Below are 22636 nucleotides of genomic sequence, written 5' to 3' on the forward strand. Positions count from 1 at the left end.
ATTAGCCAGTCATGAATACCATTGTAGGGTGGAAGAGGCCCTAATGAATGACACTGAAGTAGCGAGTGCTTTGTGAGTGTATGTCTTCAGCAGCGATGTTGGAGCTACAAGTCTAGGCAAGAACAGCTAAATGGAGGAAGTATATTGGGACTGATAAATAAAGTGGAGCGAGGTGGAAATAATAATTATGGCCTCTGGTTATAAACAAAGGGTGTAATGGGCTTGTGTTTATGGCACTGTGTCTTTTTATCCTCTCAGGTCACCTCAACAAATCTGTGTTTGTATGGGATAGACTAGAAAGTGGAGAAATCAAGTTCAGGTGAAGAAGCTGAATCTTAACTCTTGGCTCCTCACAAGTGTGACTGTAATTTAGAGCAATTCTTACAAGCAGTGAAGTAATACTGCTGTGTGGTTACAATTACCTTCTTGTAAAGCTAATTCTGAGTCTGTATTACAACATGGCAGCGTGAGAAGGTAGTTACCCACAGGAGTGACAGAAATGTAAAGCCAAGGTTTCAACTGCTAGAGTCTTGTGTGTGTGTGAGAGGAAAGGTACTAGTCCAGGTTCCTGATCAAATTCCAACCTATGTGATCTAGAGTAGATCTAAAAGTCCATGATGGAGGCAGGAATTCTTTTCAACTGCTTCCTGTAACATGAGCAAGTCTCTCTTCTGATAAATTGCCAAGATGAACGATACTGAGGTGAAGCTTCTTTTTCAGTGCTATAAAGCAGGCTTAAAACAGGACTTAGATATCTCGAGCCCTGTCAAGTGCTGTCCTTTAAATGAAGCAGCCACATGAGCAGGCATAGTCCATTCTGGTTGTTTGGTCAACCATGCTATTCCCCAGTGATACTGTGCATGGTAATTCTTGAGTGCGTTGTGTACTCCATAGGAATGTTTGATATGTCAAGTTGCAAAGCATACTGGGAATCTTTGAGACATTATTATCCCATAAATATAAGATGGGATTATGCTTTAAGGCGGAAGGAATCTCAAGATCCAGTGGGAGGTGGAATGAAGGTAGTGGTTCTTTAATATCTGATAGACTAGCTGCTTGCTTTTCTGCGGGTGAGTGAGGGAAGACAGCCTCACCAAAGAAGCTTATAGAGATCAGAGGGGGTTAGAGGTAGAAAATGGTGTGCTGGTGGAAAGTTACAGAAATGTAACATTTCTCTCACAGTGTGACCATGGTATTAAACTGGTTTTCAGAAAATCTTCCTTGCAGAATGTTCATATCAATTGCTTCTGCTGCTGAGATAGCACATTCACTAGTTCCTATTGCCTCAGTAGCCTGAAGCATTTTTCTGCCTTTTTTGTGTAATAGTACAGAAGGTGGATTAAAAACCCTTGAGCAGTTTTGTATAGCAGCCTGTGCTATAGTGTAGGTACACACAGATACTGATTTACTGGGTGCTATGAAACAGAAGACCTGAAAAGTCAGTGGATGGTACATGGACTGCTAGGTCAGATCCTATCTACCTTTGTCCATAGTTATTCAAAATGGGTGTTTTATCAAAGGAGATTATAGTGGGACCCTTCCCTCGGCTTTTTATGCTGATTCCTGTGCTCTGCCATTATGCGTCTCATACTGGCTGCTGTAGGAGGCAGGATGCCAGACAAAGCGAGCTTTGATCTGGTGCGTTATTCCATTCTTGTTTCTGTTCCCAATGGACACTACAAAAGCACTACAGCAATTATTGCCTGGTTCTCAGTCTTGGCGCAGATGTTGAACTATAACTGGGTGTATGGTGTTGGAGCTATCTTCAGGGTGCTGCAGCTACCCATTAGACTGGCAGAGGCAGCAACAGGAAGTATGTTTTTCTTGCTTGTTCTGTACCTGTTGAGAAATTACAGTTCCTAGTCTTCTATGCTGTTATGTTTAAATGGACTAAATTCCTTAGGGAAAAATTAAGGTAAGATGAAAACTACAGGAACTGTAATTCAAACTGGAGGAAAGCTGCAAAATTCAGCTGTGGATTCCAATTCAGAAAAGTTTCATTTTCATAGCTGTGGTTTTGGTTAAGCCTATCAAAACTTACATCAGAACTTATTTTTCTTTCCTCACACTGTTGTATTGAGAATAAAATGTCAGTTCAGATCTGGGCATGTCAACTGCTCTAGAGAGAAAAATTAGCAATGTGCTTGGAACTGCAGGTTATTTTGCTGATTTACAGCTTTCAGAGATAAAACTACATCCTTGTATGCCAAATGCTAATATAAGGAGCATTGCAGAAGGCTTAGTGTTTATACCTCATTGATCATTCTGCTGAACAGAGTATCAAAGAATAGTAAATATCTCCTAGAAGACTGAGGGCCAAATGAAACAACTTTCTGGATTAGATGATATTTCTTCTTTTGGAGTAATCTGATGCTAAGTTATAGGGAAAAAAGTCTGCATACTGAATCCAGATGTAATAATGTATACATAAACAGTTCTTTCCTTCATCGTCCCTGTCTTGTGCAAGATGTCTGGAGTCAGAAAACAGTCATCTCTGTGCATATATGTATAAGAAGTGTGTCTGACCACAGTAGGCCAAAAAATGGCTGCTGCCAGAAGACTAGCTTTTTTTTCTTTTTCTTTTTTTTTTGTTCTGGGAGTTCTTTTAGTAGCAGTTTAGTATGAAAATTTTGCAGAAGAAATTCTTTTGTACCCTATCTTATTCTTCAGAATTTCAGAAATTTGCCAAGAAGTTCTGAGGAAAAAAGCACTGATTGCATGAGCATGAAGTCCAGCTATGTCCCTTCTCTCCCATTCCAACAGGAGATGCATGGACATGAAAGCAGATGCCTAACCCTTTCGGAGTTGGCTAATTATCCTTGATCTAAAGGGTTAATTGAAAACTTACTCATCTTATGATTAAGATAACTCAACAGTCCTTGGTCACTCCTCTGTATGTAAGGGTTAAGCAGATTCAGTTGCTAATGCTCTTTATGGGCTAAGCTGGTGCAGTATTTTGAACCTTTGCTTCAGAAGAATGACTTATGTTTGCATTCTAGAAAATGACTTTTGTGGGACCAACATGTACAAGTCAACCTGGAACCTGGAGCCTTCATCTGTAAAGGAGCCCAACTGATTGGGCTTTTTTTAGATCAGTAGGGCTCAAAGTAGGTCCCCTGGCCACCAGTGGTTCTCCACATGTGCTAATCATGTGGTGGTAGTGGCTCCTCCTCTTTGGCTGCCTCTCACAGGCATTTAGGTTTTTCACTGCAGACCCAGATGCCTGCTGAGGTATCTAGGAAGGAAGACCAGTGAGCTTACCCTTGTAAGGGTTGCTGTAACTGCAAGGCAAGAGAAGACTTGCAAGCCTTCAATAGAAGAGACCTGCTAGTAGGAGAAGAGCATTAATTTTATTGCTGGCAGGGACCCGAAGCTACCAGGAGCCATTGAGCAGAGTCCAGTCTCAGCACAAGGCTCAAGCACTGCCATGGAGGCCAGAGAACCCCCACCAAGGTGAAGTATTGGCAAAGGAAGAAATGGGGAGTGTAGGACATGGGAAGGATGAAAGTATTGGGCAAGTAGAATCCGAGGGAGATGAGCAGAAGTAGGAGGGTAAGGGTTAGTGAGGCTGACAAAAGGAAAATACTTTGGTAAATTTAGGGAGTGTTGCATTTGCCAAAGAGCTTGCATCTTGTAAGGTAGCAGGGGGGCTCATACTTGACAAAAGGGGCTGTAGGAGATGGCCCGTTCTGTGGTGAAGCCTCAGTAGATATATGGCCACGCAAAATGAAATTGGAACTGTTCTGTACATTCTTCTTCCCTGACCACTTTTCTTCTTTGGCCAAACTCCAGTAGATGTTATAAACCAAGCTTGCTCTCTTTCCCCATGACATTGGCTGCCCTGGTTCTTTTGGCATGTTCCTGCTCTCTCCTTCTAATAGAAATATTCTGGAAAACACTGTGTGCTTGTAGGGGCCTCATCCAGAGGCTGACGTCTAAGCTGCTTTCTCCCTTCAGGGTTAGAGACAGTAAGTATCAACTTCTTGCTTTTAATGAAATTAAAAATTTGCTGTCAGGTCATACTTGGTCTGAAACTTTAAAAATGATCTTTTTTTTCCCCTGACAGCGTGCCCCTAATAGTTTTTCTTTTTTCAGCTTTCTTTAAATGTGTGTCAGTGGGGATCTGTTAGTTGCATTTTTTGTATCAATGAAATGGCTGCTGTATAAGATAGGTTTGTCAAAGTATAATTTCTGCTTAGTGCAGTTATGAGTGTTTTCCTTTTCAACCCTAACTTTCTGTAACTATAGCATGGCTGTTATCTTGTCTGGTTGCACTGGACAAATCAAGAAATGCATGCATCCTTTCTGAGGAGAAAAGGATGTCACAGATGTTTGCTTATCTGTATTAAGTATTTATTCAGGTGTAAGTTAACAAAATGAGTGCTTTTATGTCTTCCCCCCCCCCTTTATTTTTTTACTGACTTCCATTGCATCTATTAGTCACTTCTGAATAACTTCATCATTTGTAAGGTAACTATAAAAAAAAAAAAGTGTTTTTGTGGAGTGGCAAGCAGTAGGGATAGAATTTAATTAACTTAGCCACCATCTTGCTGTATGATTTACATACCTCCTCTAACTTCCTTCAAGACAAGGAGGAAACATATGCTTGAATAGAAGTACAATTGGGCTGAACTTTCTCCTGAGAGAGGAGAGGCAGTATGGACTGGCGGATGGGGTTTCAGGAGACCTGGATCCTAATCCAGGCTCTGAGTCTAACCTACTGTATGACCTTGAGAAAGTCATAGTACTGTGCTGCATCCTCCTTCCCCCTTTTCACATTCTCCATCTTGTCTATTTAGACTGCAAACTGTAGGAAAATCTGCTGCATTGTAAGTATTAGGAAGAAAAATGCTTTCTCTGAGAAAGTGCATTTCTCCTCTTTAATCTACCAGTTCATCAAATGACAATTTGTCTGCAGATAGCAGGCTCCTGGACATGAAAGGTTGCAGTAAGTGGAAAACAAGATCATGTAGTAGATAAACATACCATGTTGATATCTTTTTAAATGTGTAATCTCCAAAATATAACTACATGTGCATGTAATTAGCAGTACATAACCCTGTCAATACTTAACATGATTCCTGAGCTACTTCCCACTGAAAGCGTGCGAGGGCGAGCAGGGAAAGAAATCTAATGTTAGAGACGGTGTAGCTGTGATTCCCTGTGCTGTTGTCATTTTCCGCATGCTGTGAACAGTGTTGGTGTCTGAAAAGCTTCTGAATTTCACTCTACTGTTGACCTAGTGCTCAACTAAGGAGTTAATGAACTTCCTGGGGTATCCTGCTTGGTGTATGGTGCTTATCATGGTTGTCAGGAGCCAACTGCCTTTTTGCTCTGTCGCCCAAACTCTGTTGTGTTTGTCTTTCCATGTTGTGTGCATGTGTGCAAAGGGCCCCCTCTAGATCTGCAAAGTCAGAAGCTTTGAAAATGACAGTGTTTCCTCCTGCAGCCGCAGAAGAGAGATTATCCACTAGATGAATGAACTCCTTTCTTTGGCTGTCTTAATGAAATTCTTATGATTTTTTTCTCATGGCCCTTAGGGAGGTAACCTTCTATCTTTTCAAATAAGGATGGGAAACAGTTTTTTGGTTTTAGAAAGTTAGCTGAATCTGTAAAAATAGATACAGAATGCTAGGGTCCTATCCAAAAAAGCATTGAAATTATTAGAAAAATCTTAGTTAAGAGAAACTTTGGATCAAGCCTATAAAGCCAAATTTTTGATCAGGTAATCTTGTTATGAAGTTTGCATTTACCAAAGTGTTTAAGCACCTGACTGTCGCCAAAATCTAGAGAATCGGTGTTTGGACACATTTAAGAAATGTCAGCATGCTAGGCCTAAACCAGAAATATTAAGGACCCGATCTCATTTGCTTTGAACACTTTGACTTATCTGCCTCTGTGGGTTCTCAATTGATAGTCTTGTTGTAATGTTAGTGATATCTGTTAATTTATGGATGCTTCACCATATGCATGGCAATGGCTGATGCCACAGCAGTTCTTTATGTTGGCTTTTCCATCTCTCTCCACTGTTAAGAATTCGATCTTTTTTCTTTTAAAAACTGAAACAAAAATAAGCTTTTGCTGTAGTCTTTCCTATCTGTAGTTTTTTCTAAGTAGTTAAGTACAGTTTGAGATTCTAGTCTTACCTAAATAATCCAAATAGTGAAAAAGACTTTGATAAAGTGCTGCCCCAATTTCTAAAACAATACATACAAAATTGCTAGTCTAATTGAGCAATAAACCGCAGTTAAAATATGTTAATGGTGAACTGAATACATCATGGAACTACAGGGCACAGCAAGGAGCTTTTTTGCTCAAAACAAACATCATTAGAACCATCTTAAAAAGATTAAGTCATTTGCATCCCGGTTGCTAGAAATCAAACCATCAGCACTAAGACTTATTTGATCCCATTTATTTTACAAATAGGATATCCAGTCATAGGTTAAAGTATTAAAATCCCACATGCAGCAAACACGTGAGACATGTTATTGGCATAATAGCTGAAAACTCTTTGAAGAGCCTTTCAGCATTAGATTGCTTGAGATGAGGAATGCTGCAAAAATCTTGTTACATACTGTCCTGGTAAGGAGGAACTTCAAAAGGGGGCCTTGGCTTTGTTATTCAAGGAAAGCAAACTCTGTGTTGCTCTGAAGCCTTTTTTTCTATTTGTCAATCAAGAACTAAATGAGCGATGGAAGAAATTAGTATAAAATGTTTACAAATCAGATGCATTTCCTATTCTGAGATCTTCAAAAAGCAAATGTCTCATTAAGGTATTTGATATTAACAGTCGTTTTGATTTCTAACTATCTTTATTGATAATTCTGCCTTAATTACCACTATGAAATGTGTTTTCATGAAAAAATGGTTGAAATATCTGAGTTGAATCTGAGTGACTATATCAATTTTTACCGGTTTACTCAAGGTCATCAGGCTAAGCATATGATCTACTTGTGCCCTATAATATGATTGAGTCGTCTGAATCTTCCCTAAAGCCAATGGAAAAACTTGCAAGGGAGGGTCTGCTGGATATCACCTTTTAATCAGAGGGGAATGACAGTGATTGTGTTGAAAGGCTTTGTACAAACCAAGTGCTTATTTTTGCGTCTCAAGATTGGCTCTTTTCACTAGCTTTCTATATAAACTGTATGAAATGCATCTTGTTTGGGGGAAATACAAGGTAATCTGTTTTTTGGAAAAACAAACAAAAACCCACAATAACTACTGTACTTCCTGTTCAGTCAGAAGACCAATTTCTAGGTCTTACGATAGCAATTTGTGTTCACCAAAGCACTACAGAGTGGTAGGGTAGGCAAGTAATAAAATTTCAAGATGTGAATGGGAAGTTTTATTTGCATTAGCTAAATCCAGTCAGTGTATTAATCCATGTTCAAGTCCAGTCCTGTAGAGCAATGCTATAGCTTGGCAAAATCACTTGTAAAGCAGTACCTTGCAATTCTCATGAAGCTTAGGCAGGTTTCTGTATTTATTTTTTGGGTAGTTTCTTAAAAGAGACTTAATTTTATCTTCCTGTATGGAGAAATTGTATATAAAACATATTTAAAGACACACATTTATATTGATAATATAGACAATGAAGTCATCACCAGTGTAGAAGAATTCAAGCTGCCAAGGCTTGAAAACATAATGTAGGAAGTGTTCATCTTTCAGGCATTTTTCTATGTCTGTGGATAAATACAGTCCATTTCTCAATATACAGTCCACTTCTAGTTAACGTTTACCAATTTCTAAGATGAGAAATGAAATGTCTGTTGAAATTAGATTCTTCAGCTTAGTGGGAAGAGAACATTGTTATTTTTTTAAATTCTTGTGTTGTTTCTGTGGACTTTCCGGCCAGCTGAGCTAAAGCTTGTAATGCAAATTTGGAGAAACCTGATTCACTGTTTCTACATTCATATGCTTTGTAGTATTGCCATACTGCTACCGTTTTTCTGTTAGAGTATGCCTTTATCTTCAATCTTTCAAGTTGTTTTACCTAGAAAAAATCCCCTGCCCCATCCCTGCCCCACAGTATTTCAGTGGAAGAGGACTACTCTGTTTCGTGGCCAGGAGACTGCTGTGGTGTAACTGGAATATGATGGGTTTCTTGCAGAAGTTTGCTCTTCTGTGAGAGTGTGGGAATGCCGTTAGAACTCTGGTTCTGCTTGGGAGTAGCTGGAAACGCTCTTAGGGTTTTCCCCCTCTAGGATTAATTGCTCTTGGTACTGCTGTATCTAAAATGTATAAATTGCAGAGTAATGGTTGTATTTCTGTTGGGCATAATTGTTTTTTGAGCAGAGTGATTATGCTTTTAACCATAAAAGCCAGGTATTGATGGCATATGTAAGAATCCTCCTTCCCTTCTCTTCCAAGTGTTTTCTAGTAGTCATCTTCAGTGTTCCATAGACATGGGGCAGGGGGAAGGAAGCACATCCTTCCTGACAAGGGAATGTGCATTGACTCTTGACTCTGATGTTCAGGAGGGAATCTGTTCTCTTAAGTCTGTGCGGCCCACCTGTGCTGTGAACTTGGGATAAAAGTGCCAAGGTTGACTTTTGTTCGTTTGTTTTTATATCTTAACTTCAGGGTTCTCAAACTGAGATGCCAAGAAGTCTGACTTTGTGTGGATTAGCATAGTCTTCAGAAATTGGCAGTCACATTTTTGAAAGGATTTTCAAACTGGGCACCTGGATACATTGATCTTGAAAAACTTGGGATTTTTATTTTTCTCAAATATCCCAGTTGTGCCTCCTAGTCAAAGGTATAAAATGATCCCTTTGCAGTAGTTGATCACTTAATTGATTATTTGCATTAAACACTAATCGGTAGACTAATTTTGTTAGATGTCATAAACCCCTTTTTGATGATGGTATCAAAGCAGCTTTGAAGTAAGCTGAATTAGCAAACCTTATATATGAGGAGGCTTGTTGGGTCATTTAGTCCCTCACTCCATCTGCCAGTTCAGCATGTTCCTGAGCACTGTCCAACCTCAGAAGCAGTATGTTTAAACATAAATGTCAAATGGATTGACTTTTGGTATTTAGTTATAAAAGCGTGTAATAGATGTAGATAGGCACAGTCTCATCAGTTTTTAAGTAGGGGCAAGCCTTATGATGACCAGAATAAATAGGTATTTTACTAAGGGGCTCGTCCTACTTGGAATTGGCAATGTGTTTCATTAGAGCGATGGAGGCAAGGTCCATGTGAATATCTCATGCTTCACTGGAGATAACATCATGCTGATCAGTGTTTAAATAGTATTCAGAAAAGAATATGAGGTTGGGGTGGGAAGAGCAGTTACCCACTAAATACTGCATGCCTCAGGAAAGCCATAGAAAATAAGATTATAGTAGTCAGGTCAACCCTGTGTAGGTCTTGACTCCAACAGAGTAACAGAGTTGATGGTCAGCAACAAGCCTGATGAGCATGGTTTGTATGTTTGGGAATATGAGAGGTCAGGGTGCCTTGCCTGGAGCATGTTTGCTGGTGAAGTTCTGCTACAATTCCCATATTCTCCCTGCGGTGATGCAGGCAGTTTGCACCACTGAGCTAAACAGAAGTAGAATTTGACTCTGTAATGATGGATTATTAGCTGGCATGGAAAAATTTAAAAAGAATCTAGTGAACAAGTAGATAATGAAATTCAAATTGTATAGTGTACCTGAACTACTTTGAGGGTTAAAAATACCTTTCCATTATCTATAAGGAGAAATAATGGTTATAGTTGAAATTGCTAAACATTTTACTGATAGAAATGTCAATAGATTGCAAATGTGTCTATTTTGTGTGTTGGAATATCATGGTATACAGCGCATTGTATGTCTTGAACTTTCTCAGTAAAGAAAATACTAAAAAAAGATTCTGTATTGTCACACAAAATAATTAATATGATGCAGACATTTGATTGTCCATCCTTAGGCCTGCTTTTGGTCAATGGTCTGGAGTTTTAGGTTTTTTGCCAAGAAAAAATTCTTCTCTTCCCTAATGGAAGTCAATAATTTTGACCTTCGCATTCTCTTGGGAACAGCTGTGGTGAACATCTGTCTCTTCTAAAGTAAAACGACATAGTCCAATAAAGTACTCCCCCTCCCCAACGAAGGGGATACCTTATATGCAATTGTAAAAAGGAATAGTTTAGAGCTAAAAATATTTTGTGTGTGTGTAATCATGTTACAGCACTCCACAGGCCAAAAGTTCAAAAGTATTTAAAATCAGCCTAAATGTAAGAGTAAGACGGGTGGTTAGTTTCTTCCAGAAGTGTCTGTTTCTTTTGACTTCAGATACTTTTGCTTTGGGCTATATGAATTTAGGTCTCAGTTTTAATTGTGAAGTCCTGAAAACTTTTGGCATGAAGTACATGGTTAAAATCCAAGTCAGGAAATGAGGAAAACTGTATTTCTAGTGATACTAATTCAGTCATTCTGTGTATTTTTGTATGTTTTTGGCATTTAGTTTAAAATAGGTGGTGATGATATGCTGTCCAGTTATCGAGAGAATGGGAATGGACTGTGTGACATATGCAATGGCTGAAGGATTTGGCATTAAATAGGGACCCTGAGGCCAAATGCTTGCTTCTGTACGCACACAGATTTGACTTCAGAGGAGTAGAGACTTCTTACCCTGCTCATGAACTTGGCCTGTTATCTTTTGTTTTTCTTGACTTTGATTTTAACTGTACAAATAACAAAGGGACTTCCAGGTATGAGAATCATGTCTGTAATGTGCTTTGACATTATTATTGTGGGGCAGGGGGGAAGTGAAGAAGGATAGCTGTCTGCAGCTTTTCAGAGGAAAAGCGCAGCCCCTGTCTTTTGCTTGCACTCTATCTGCACTGTGTTATCAGCATCAACTTTTAAATCTCCAGGAATCTGTCCTTGGTGAGCCGCAGCGTTGCTTAATAAACTTGATCCTTACACTTTTGGTAAACAAGATAATGTTCAGTGAAAGGGAATATTTAGCCCATGTACAATGTCAGGGCTGTGCTCTGTAATAAGCATAATTTCCTGCTGCTTAGTTCTCCTGATGGCAGACCATTTAAAGTTGATTTTGGTGTGTCATGCTAGATGTCAGGGAGGGTGAAAGCATTTTCAACTACATTCCCTTAAATCTGAGGGTTTGATCTTGGGCAGCATTCAGAGTATATCATCAGATGCTGAGAATGAGCAGCTTGGAAGAGCTGTGTTACTGCCTGCTGTTTGAAACCTAGCGTATAGAAAGCTATTTCAGCATTTTGAACCCAGCGATCAAAAAGCATGGCTTAGGAGGATCTGCAAGAAGCCAGTAAATGGCTTTTGAAAAGAGGTCTTTTAAAAGCTGTTCAGTTGGGCTCCTTTTTATTAGGGATCATGTTTGTCTCTTTCTTTGTTGCTATGACAGATAGAAACTTGCTTTTCACATTTATTTGAATGACAGGTAAGTCTTGAATCATTCAGCCCAGGATTTGGGGCTTTAAAGAAAATAATGATAGTTCTTAATACTGTGAAAGTTGACCATACTAAGTGGCTGTCTCCTCAGTGTTACATCTGGGCATTCTTTTTGAAAACAGGGTTGAAATGTTCCTAGTCTCATAGGGATTTGGCTTCTTGACGTATACTTTAAAGTATTTGACTTTGAAAAATCTTAATCTTTACATTTTTGCATGGAAAATCTGTTGTTGGGTATATTCAGTGTCTTTTCACATAATGCCGCCTTTAAAACTGCAGCTGTAAGAATGTGGCTACCCCGATGGTGATGTAGCTGACATGCTATTATGAATCGTGTCAACATTTTACATTAAAATTCTCTAGAGCACCGTTTCAGTGTTGAGGTGTGCCAGCACTCCAGAGGACCTTTAAAATATGTTTGAACCTACAGGCTTTGATTCTGACAAAACCGGTTAGGCAGAGGAATACATGGTGATTTTGGTAGTGTAAATAATACGTCTTAAACTGAGGCAGCCCACTCTTCTTCCCCCTTTCCCTGTCTCACCATGGGATGAATGGGGTCAGTATGCCTGATATGGAAATGTCCCTGAGCATCTGTGGGATAAATACAGCTACTACTAAAACAATCCTACATTGAATGAGATGCCAATAGCTTGTTGTTTTTACCTAGTTTATTTTTCTAAGCAAGTATTTTGACATGCTGCATGTTCTTTGATACCTGAAATTCCACTGCAAGGACTTGTTCAGACTTTCAACTAAATAAAAGCAAACAAATAAAAGTGAAGGGTCCTATTGTTGTTGTAACCTTCAAGTAGCTTATGTCAAGAAATCATTCTGCCTAACAAATAGTAATGTTCCATTTTATTCTTCTAGGGGCAGTAAGCCAGAGATGACTGACAAGATGTCGAGCTTCCTTCATATTGGAGATATTTGTTCTCTCTATGCAGAGGGCTCAACAAATGGATTTATTAGCACTTTGGGGTAAGAACAACTGTTCTCTTATACTAAAAACATCCATATGAAGGACTGACAGAGGTCAACTAGCTATCCTGAGCCTGACTCCCAGGAAACACTGGGTAAAGCAAGGTAGCCTTCTGTACAGATTTGGCCCTAAATTTAAAAATGGCATGAAGCTAATATAGCAGATGGAAAATTAAATGTTGGGAAGCTGGAGAGGATATTAATGGCTATCATTCAGTTTTAATGTGTTTGGTGGGGAGGAAGAAGCTTGCCAAGTCTAAGCAATGAGTAGAGGGAATGAATGCAAGAAAATGATTTTTCATGTTGTCTGTCCCATGTCCATCCGTGTGTCCCGTCCTGTCCCTCCCCATCCCCTCTTCCTCTCTCCCCAGTCAGGAATGAATAGGCCCCACAGTGCAGTCTGACTGGAAAAAAGAATGTAGCATAGGCGATGCAAGTAGTTTAAAAAAAAAAGGGGGGGGGAGGGAAAAAAAGTAAATAAAGGAAAGCCCTGAGCCAAACCATTTATACACCACTAACTTACCACTATGACTGGTTTTGTCTTTTCTTACAGTATTTGAGGTTTCTCATACAAACAAAATTGTACTCCTCCAGTCAAAGGAGAACACGTTTTGAATCTTTGGCTTTGCCAAGGGCCAACATCCCCCAGAACTGCAATGAGAGCCATGCCTTGCCTACTCTGTCACCTCTTGTGCTTCCTCATAGACCTCCTTTGCGCTTTCTCCTGTGAACCCTTAGGTACTCTATCGGAGAGTACCTCTAACCAGTAAGAAGTGTATGCCACTTTATTAAACAAGAAAGTAGCCATTTACCTAGGGCAAGAAAGATTTTGCAGAGAAAAGCCATGCGATTGACATACAGTGGAACTGAAACTTCGACAAGTGACAGGGTGTGTTTTATTTGGCTCAACTGCTGTTTAGGAGAAATCTCGCAGAACATCAGAAGCTGGCAGTGGAGCTGTGTGCTGCTTTGGCAGACCTTACCAGGGGGCTGGATGAGCAGCTAAAAGAGCACATCTGCCACCTTCTTTCAAAGCAGTGAGAAATTAGAGGGAGGGAAATAGTATGCCACATTGCTGTGGTACTTCAATCCTGAATGGATAGTAAAGAAGCAACCGGGAAGCTTGATGGTATCGTGAGTGGGCACACACAACATGCTCTTTCTCATTTCCAGTAGCCATAAGGGCCTCGGGGTGGGGACAGTGACAGCAAATTTTTTTGATGCCTACTGTCAAGCTGCATCTGATAAATGGAGCTCCCAAGCAGGGTACAGAGACAGCATCCTGGTAAGTCTCTCATTAGGAAACAATGGGCTGAAATCTCATCTGAGTGACTCCAAACTAACTTGTAGGTTTAGTCCTCTAGCTATTAGGATTCTGGAAAATAAGGGGGCAGAGGAGGAAGCAGACACTGAAGATGCACCATGATCTATTATAGGAAAGAGAAGAAAATATGGGATGCTGCCAGAAGGGAAAGAAGGTATGATAAAAGCAAGGGATGTAGTAAGTAGGGTTGGTCGAATAGTATTTGGCGAATGTATTTGACAAATTTCCCAGGTACCTGTCAAATATGACATGTACGCTCTGCAGTATTCGATCAGCTGTGTAAATGGCCAAATACTATCTGCTGAAAACTGGCAAAACGAATTGAACAATATATATTTGGCTATTTTTTTTTCTTCCTAGTATTGAAGCAAGTTTGGCAGTAAATAATTCCAGAATAAGTAGAAAGTTGTTATGTTGTGTTTAATCCCATACAGTGCATGATGAACAGTATGCAGTGGCTGTGGCTTTTGATGGCATTGCTGAGCAGATATTTTTCACCATGGGTAGTCCTTTTAGACATTGTAGGCCCTACAGTATGTTTTTTTTTTACATACTTTTTTTTAAGGCACGTACTTTTTTTTAGGCTTTATCAGATGTTCTGATGGCAGGTCTGAATATCCCTCAGTGTTATAAGTATCCTCTTTGATTTGGTTAGTACTGTTTTAAGGTAACTGTGTTATATAATGGCCACACCTCTTTTGAGCCTGATTTAAGCCAGAAATCCCAACTGCTATGTGAAACATGAAATGCATTATCATCTTAATAAGCCTTCATAATCAAATTAGTTTTGTCCCATATTTAATTTAGTTTTTGTCCTGGAGAAAATTAAAGAAGCAAAGGAAAGATTCAGTGTAATTGTACTCTAGACCATGTGGAGTTTTGACAGTCTTATGTCATAACAGTGTGTAATGGCTTGTTCATATGGTTAATGAAGGTTGAGAAACAGACACCACTATACATTCTAATGTAGTTCTAACCAAGTAACTCTATCTTTGAAGAATATTCCTATTTGATATTCCTATGACAAGACTCTTGCTTAATTGGAACTTCACTCTTGCGGTTTCCCAAACTCAGTGCTCAGTAATTGTTATGATTACTGGTGTATAATATATCCTCTTTTGTGTTTCACACCCCATAAAATTATTTTCTTAGTAATTTTGGAAGTTCCTCTTTATTTCCACTTTAATCTCAGGATGAGAGGGATATATTGCACTGAGATTAACTATCTGGGGGATTATCAGAGTAATCCATTTGACTTTTAACATTTTTTTGGCCCTTTGTTCACTGGAAGTAGGTGTTTCAGTCAGCTCAAATATTAATATTAACGTTCTTGTTGGAGCACATATATATAGTGAATAGGGGGAAAATCCATGGGGAAAAAGCAACTTACTCTGAATGTTTGCATATGCAAATTTTAGAAGCATAGAACTGTTGAGTTCACTTAATCTCTCTGAATCACTTAACTTTTATGCACTTCATGATTTTCCATAATTGTTGTCTCAAGATGCTCCCTGCATGTAACCAGCCTCTGCAAGGAACAACTCTCATATTCTAGGTCTCAATCTCTCTCTCAAGTTGATTCTGCATGAGAATGGACATCTCAATTCTTTAAGACCTTGGAGTTTTACTTTCTACTTCTGTGTAGAAGGCCTCTTTGACAGATTTGTTTAAAGGTGCCAAGTTGAGTAATTTATGATCAAATCAGGAACTACAAAATATTTGGTTACAGTTGTATTTTCATGATTTGGAAATAGTGTTTGAAAGTGCAATTCCACTTTGATTCAAAGTGTGCTAAGGGCACAGCAGTGGTGACAGGTGCATCTTCGCTATTTTCTGTATTCTGTGGGCTTTGACTTGACCCTGGGGATGTTTTGCCCATGTGTAGTCACAAGAGAAGCTCTTTCCTGGAATTCCCTATTGGAATGTCTTGGCTTCAGCTGTACAATTCACTTCCTTCCTGGTAAAGCAGGAGGAGTTTAGTGTGATCTCTTGACTTCTCTTGTGTTGGTGACTGGTAAGCAAGGGGGGTGTATTTATGCCTTCCTTTCTCTTAGGAGTGAATTTCTGTTGTGGCAGTTGAGGTTTCTGCCTTTTTTTGATACTTGAGGGGTCACAGGGGTAGTGTCTGGTTTGCCTAGTTGTCATATTTTCATGTTTTCTACCCTTTAATATAAACACAATTGCAACATCATTCAAATCTGTCCAAGAGGCAATATTTGTTCTAAGGCTGTCTCTCGCGTAACTAGAATATGGGCTGTTCTGTCTGCACCTCAAGGAGGGGACATAAAGATGATGCAGTAAATAGGAGCAATGACTTATTTATTGTCCCACCTATCCAGGAGCATAGCTCTGGGCAACAGTAAAAATTAGCTGCATGCTTTTTAGAAAGGTTTGGCATAAGTTGGCATCTGGGGAATGTCTTCTGCTGAAGTGGCCAATCAGATAAAACATTGCAAATAAACCACTTTGTTTTTGCTAACAAGGATGTAAGCATTTGCAAAGGAAAAGAACCTCACTTCAACTGCTGGTTTCTTTGCAGCCTTGTGGATGATCGATGTGTTGTACAGCCAGAAGCAGGTGATCTTAACAACCCACCCAAAAAGTTCAGAGGTAAGTTTATTAGGCAGCTTATCACCTTTCTGGTTGGAAGAAGTGCTTCATCTTGTGCAGTCACATGTAATTATTTTTGCCTTTGCTTTCTATAGAATATGTTAGTATGTCACCGTCTTCCACCAAGGGCAACTTTTAAACTTAATGCTGTCTGTAGGTGAGGGGTGGGGAAAAAATGTATGTGTGTCTGTGTGAACTGAGTTGTGGGACTTAAAAGTATACTTTGTGAGGAGGGTGAAGGTGGGGTTGCTAACTGAGGCTGGCTTTCAGCTCTGTGGAAACACAATGTCCCTGGAAGGTTCACCCCTTGACTGCCTCTTCTGCCCAAAAGGTAGCTCAGCCCAAATGTTCTTAAAACTTGATCTACCTTTTATTGCTGTTCTCATCAGTGTGGCAGCATCTGTTTGTCTCATCTGTTTTTGCTGGATGAAACTCGTTTCTATAGTTATGCCTTGGCTTTCCTGGAAGCTCAGAGTTACCGTAATCTATTCAGATTTGATCAGAATTGCAGGTGATTGCCCCTTAAAATCGTGTGTTGTCTTATATTACTGGGGATCTTTGCTGCTTTGTTTTTTTGGCTGGTTTGTTTTTAGCTGTGCCAAAGATGTCTGACACCATGAAACCCTCTGTTTAAAATATTGCTATAGTCCATCAGTTCTTGGTGGATTTGTCCCCCTTTTTACTGGAAAATTAAGTAGTTCATCATTCAAATATTGAAGAGGCAGCCTGGGGAAGTTTTAGCATTCAATGTTAAGCTCTCCAGAAAAAGAATGCTGTTATTACATGAACTAGAACACGACCTTGACTGCCTTAACGGTAGAATCAACTGAAGGAATAAAATCAGAGGGAGAGAGAACAAGAAAATGGCAATCTTACTAGCACAGTTTAGGGACTGCAGATACAAAGAGACATTTGGCTGACATAAAACATTGTGGTTAGATGTTGTAAAAGTTCTCATGTTACTTATAATTTATATGTGGAGAAAGGATGGTGTGAACCTTTTCAACCTTTGTAGTAACTTCACTAAAGTTTATGCTTAGTGGTGAATGGTAGCAAAACTCATAAAATCTTAAAAGGCGTTTGCTATTTATACACATGCTTTGTAAGCATAATCTAAGATAAAATGTTTTCCACAATAAATATGTTCAGAAGAAGTAATAATGAAGTTTATCTCAACGCAAATGGAAGATCTCTGCTTTTTATTATGAACCAAAGGCACCTAGAGATTGAGTGTCACATAGGAAGTCTGTGGCAAAGTTAGGAACTACATCCAAGTCTCTTCAATCTTATTTGGAGTTTTAATGATGCCTTGCAAAAATGCCTTCCTTGCAAATGGAACACAAAGTCGTCTGAAGGTGTGCATTTAACCAAACAGTACCCCTTAATTCTGGGATCTAAGGCAACCATAGGCATCTAGTGAATGTAATTCAGGAGTCCCAATACTTAGTTTTGTCATAGTTGAAATTTAGTCTTTATTGCTTTGAGCAGTGTCACAGGTACGGTAGATCAGTCACACAAGATACCTGTCGTGCATTAGCAGAGTGAGGTAGGAACTGACATGGAAATGTTCTAGCATCCTATGAATTCTGTAAGTTGTGGGCAAGTTTGTTCAATGATTTCATATAGTGCATACTAGCCAGAGCAGCTGATAGGATTTGATGTGTGGAGCTGTTCTCACAGCAGGTTGAGACCTGAAAAAGGCCTCAGAAGAAGCACGATCTTGGTTCGAATTTAGAATAGATGCAAAACGCTAGCACTGATAACTTGAGAAGTAATGTGCAAAGATCTCACTAGGGCAGGACCAAACTTAATCATGGACTAAAATTAATCAAATGTCAGTGTCTTCTATGATAGCTTTGCACGGTACTGGAAGAATGCCTCTAGGTTATAACCTGTTTCATATATCTATGAGAATCTTCTTTCAAATGAAGCGTGCTTTAAGCTTTCCAGATACAGGTCAGTTAAACTTAAGTCACCTTCTGAAAGAAACTCTGAACATGTATGATTTCATGGCTAATCTAAAGACTCTCACTTTGGATAATATTTTTAAGAAATATAATTTTCTGCTTCTGTGAGCAGATGTAGCTTCTGTGGGCAGATGTAAAATAGCTGTAAATCTAATTTTTATGCTTAATCAAAGTGGTGGGGAGATGTCTGAAAGCCAGATTCGCTACTTAGATATGCATAAATGACTGAGAAAATTGAGGGAGAAACTAAAGCATGAATTTCCAGTGGCAAAATCAATCCATCCTGCTTTTTCTTAGCCATGGGTGTTTCAGCTTTTAAAAAGTCTTGTTGCCTAGGCTACACTCAATCAGTTGCATCTAGTGGCACTGCAAGGCCCTGGTCTATGGGGTGATATTTTTTCTTTCTACTTCAGGCCCTTGAAATACCAGAGCTGCTGTGCACAGGGTGCTGATATACATGCACTGTTCTTCTGCCTGAAGAAAGTCTCTCTTGTATGGAAGACTGTTGTTAGTTATCAGTGAGCACATACCATCACTAAATTCTGATAATCTGCTAGTAGTGTGAAAATAGTGCCTGGTAGAGGAGTGCGCTTTGAAAAGCAAGCGCTCTGTAGGTTAAATGGAGGGGGCTTCATATGCTAGTAAGTTGCTCCTTGAAGCTGAAATTTGTGAAAGTTGTCCGAAGGAAAACTCAGTGAGGGAGTCTTGATGTGAGTCTGGATGAACTGAGTTGGATGGAATGATTTGCAGAGGCATGACTAGAGTTGGAGATGGGAACGATAGAGCTTTTTAGTTTGCTTGGAGGAAAACATACAAAGGTATCTTGAGGACACGAGGGCTTGTTTTGTTGACAAAGCTGTGGAAAAAGTACACTGATGATCTGGTGGTGGTGGAGCACTGGAAGGGAGAAAATGCAACAGGAGGCTTAGAGTAAGATGGGATGGAGTTCAGACAAGGTTTGGAGTGGGGGGTAAAAATATAAATGAGACAAATTGAAAAAAATAAAAAATAAAAGGGTGTATTACATGAAAAAAAGTGAAGTGCCTGAGTTAAAGTAGTAATACTCCTCTGAACTCTGAAGAAAGTTATTAGTCAGCTCCTTGGCTCCAAGTTACTCTGAGTGTGTTTTTTCAGTAGTTATTTCACATATTATACACTGTTGTAGCTTTAGTTCCTTAAAATTCTGGTATAATCACTTGCAGGTGTGAAGGCTGATCTTTCTACTTTTCTTCCTTTCTCCTTTCCGCGTCAGAACTAGATAGCACTTGAAGTTCATTTGAGGGTGGATGGTAATTATGGGCTGTGAGATTTGAGTGGATTTTTTTTTCTCTGGCTTTTTGGATTCACTTTAAATATGACTATTTTTTTAAAATGTACAATAAGTTGTTCTGACACTTCATATTTTCAGCTTCAGTTAAGTCAAAAGCCCTCTCAGATTGTCTTGAAAAACATTTTAAGACTTAGAGTAGGTTCGTTAGGGTATTTCTTTTTAGAAATGTTAATGTGAAAACTCTTGTCAAACAGTATTTTACTTATCTTGTCTGAATATACTGTGTACAGATGAGATTCCTGGAAAAAAAATCCTAGTTGTACTGGTCTCAAAAAAGAAAACCGAAGAACTGTCTCAGTCTTTCTATCTGCACTGTTTTGAACAAGAAAAAGAAATTTTACTTATTTTATAAAGCTGGATTTGCTGCTATAATTGCTGTCTTTGAGTATGGGTATGCATCTGAATAGTGACTATAAATGAACATCCTTTTAATATGCATGGATTTATGTGGAAAGTATGAACTGTAACTGACCTAGCTAGGCTAAAAGCACCACAGTGTTTCATTAGAAATAATTTGTACTTAAATGCACAGAAACAGATAGCTCTTCTGCAAATTAAAAAAAAAAAAAAAGATTTAGCAATAGTGGCAAAGTTGAAGCAGAACCCAGGGCTGCAAATTTTGTGCATATGCTGCTGGATCCATGCTCTATTAGTTCGTATGTGCTTTTGTAGAGGTTTTATTTGTGTTCATTTTGTGTTGGAACGTAGCACTGCGCTAAGCCAAATGTGTTTGCTCAATGCAAGAAACTAGTACTACACCAAAACAGTCTGTCTGACAGCCTTCTCGGGAAATTCCTTGCGTTTCTTTATTTGGGATGCAGATTTGCCTGTGAGTGATCCAAAAGCTTTGCAATAGCTCCATGAAGCGTAGGGAAAAAGGGCATTTACTGGGTTAACTTGTCCGGCAGCCACCTCCTTCCCAGAACATTGTTTTAGTAGTTGCTGGGCAACACTTTTTTTGGCAAGGCGTTCAAGGAACGAACCCATATCTCTTAAACTTAAAATACCCTCATGGTGAAGCAGAAGATGAGTAGTTCAAATTCTGTTTGTTCTTTTGATCCTAATCCATACTGTACGCTGTTTCTGAGTCCGGCTGTCATGAAGCATTCTATCACGCCTAGCTAGCATTGTTAAGGCTAATGCTGAGGATCTGAGTCTTTGAACTAGAAGTTCATGTTTAATGGAAGTAATGACCTGAATCCGGACAGAAAAGCTTTAAAATATATATACCGATTCTTCTGATGGATTTCTCTGAAATTCACACTGTGCTCAACACAGATGAAAGTCAGTATGCTTTCTCCTTAATGGAAATGTTTTGAGGCATGTTTTGTTCTTCATAGCTTTGTCATCAATAATCCGAAGCTTACACCCTACTGCTTTGGTTAATGTGAAGAAAACCATGTAATGTATGCCATACTGATACAGGCTATGGAGTTAGATGATATGTTGCATACATATTAGACTATTTAGCTTTCTAGACAGAGTAGAATGCAACCTTGTTTATAGTTCAGCATTAGAACTGAGTTTAAAGGAATTTTCATTTAAAGGGTAATATACTTACTCTGCAGTTGCTTCCCAAATGCTTCAGAATATTATAAAAGCAAAACAAATATCCAGATTCATCTGCCTGTTAGTTTTGGAAAAATATTAGCTGAACATGAAAGTGCACCTTCTGGGTAGTAAGGTAATTCAGTACCATCCCCTTGTACTTGTCCAGAAGAATTTTTAGCAGTATGAGCCTTTGCATATCATCTGTTCAGCTTCATGTAAGTGTGTAGCCTAAAATCGTATTGCTTTCCCATACACCTATGAATACTTTTCCAAATCCACTCTGCTGGAAGCGGTTACATCAGTTCAGATTGCTTTTTAAACTTTGATATGAAATAGCCTGAACTGAATAACTTTTTGCGTATATTAAACGAGTTAGAGCTGGTGTTTTGCAGAGGGTTGAGGGCACATTCCTGGGATGATGGTGTGAAAAGGAGGAGTGTTAGGCCTGGGATGCATGGCCAAGTTTAGGCTCCTTTTTCTCTTTAAACATGAGACTACTAATGCTGGTGAAATGTTTGGGTATCTTAATTGTTAAGCTGCCTAGGAGTATTTAAACTTATGTCTGAATGTGTCCCAATTTTATTCTGATAACCATGTATTAACAGGCAAAATAGCAGGATTCCTTTTTAAGGCAGAGCTTTTAAGTGCTTGAGTGCTAAGTTCAAGGCTTAGCATGGTGATCTTGAAGAGTAGTAAATAGGTTGCAGTAGAAATGTGACTCCTTTTCAGTTTTGAAATGTCTAAATTGGACTAAAATGCACTCATTGAGTATGCAAAGTTTGAAGTAGGGTAACAGCAGTAAATATCTACTTAAATATCTTTTATGTGTTTTTTCCTAAGAGTCAAATGGCATAAATAGGAAAAAAATATGCTGCTTAGCCGCTTTTTAAAAAGGGTACTACTGTCACAATTTACTGTAAAATCAAAAGAAGCTTTTAGGGTTAGAGTTATGGAAGAGGAAAACAATACAAATGCAGTCTAATTTTGTGTTTATAATTTCTTTATTTAAGCTTGAATCATTGGTCATTTTCTGCAGGGAAAAAAATCTTTAGATGCTGCAGAAGGATATAGTTATAATATCAAAAGTACATGTTCTCTGCCTTGATGCGGAATCCTTTTAGCATGATTCTAAATATTTATAGAACTATACGAGAAATCTTCCAACTGCTAGTATGCATTTGAATTTGGTGCCCTTTATATGATCGAAAATTCCTGTGCGCTGTATCTCTAAAATGTGAATCCTTAGCCCACTGCATCCTACATACAAGCAGATGTTATAGACAACTGTTACAGTGGTATTTAGATCCTTCACAAAACAGACAAGTCAGAAGTGTTGCATTTCCAGGCTACATGAATGTGTTTTATGTCTGCCTAAGCTTGGAAAATTCTGTGAGAGAAAGGAATACTAATCAAGTGTTGGTGCTCCACTTAAACGAACACACCCAGG

General features: G+C 38.9%; 1 protein-coding gene across 1 annotated transcript in view; it reads left to right on the plus strand.

The window, feature by feature from the left end:
• The window catches only part of ITPR1 (inositol 1,4,5-trisphosphate receptor type 1), a 186447-nt gene that overhangs the window by 2304 nt on the left and 161507 nt on the right, over positions 1–22636 (plus strand). Inside the window, exons 2-3 of the mRNA XM_067303517.1 lie at positions 12300–12407; positions 16271–16341. Coding sequence (XP_067159618.1) covers positions 12316–12407; positions 16271–16341 — 163 coding nt within the window. The 5' untranslated portion in view covers positions 12300–12315. The remainder of the gene's footprint in view (positions 1–12299; positions 12408–16270; positions 16342–22636) is intronic.

This window comes from Apteryx mantelli, chromosome 12 (assembly GCF_036417845.1).
Source record: "Apteryx mantelli isolate bAptMan1 chromosome 12, bAptMan1.hap1, whole genome shotgun sequence".
Lineage (NCBI taxonomy): Eukaryota > Metazoa > Chordata > Aves > Apterygiformes > Apterygidae > Apteryx > Apteryx mantelli.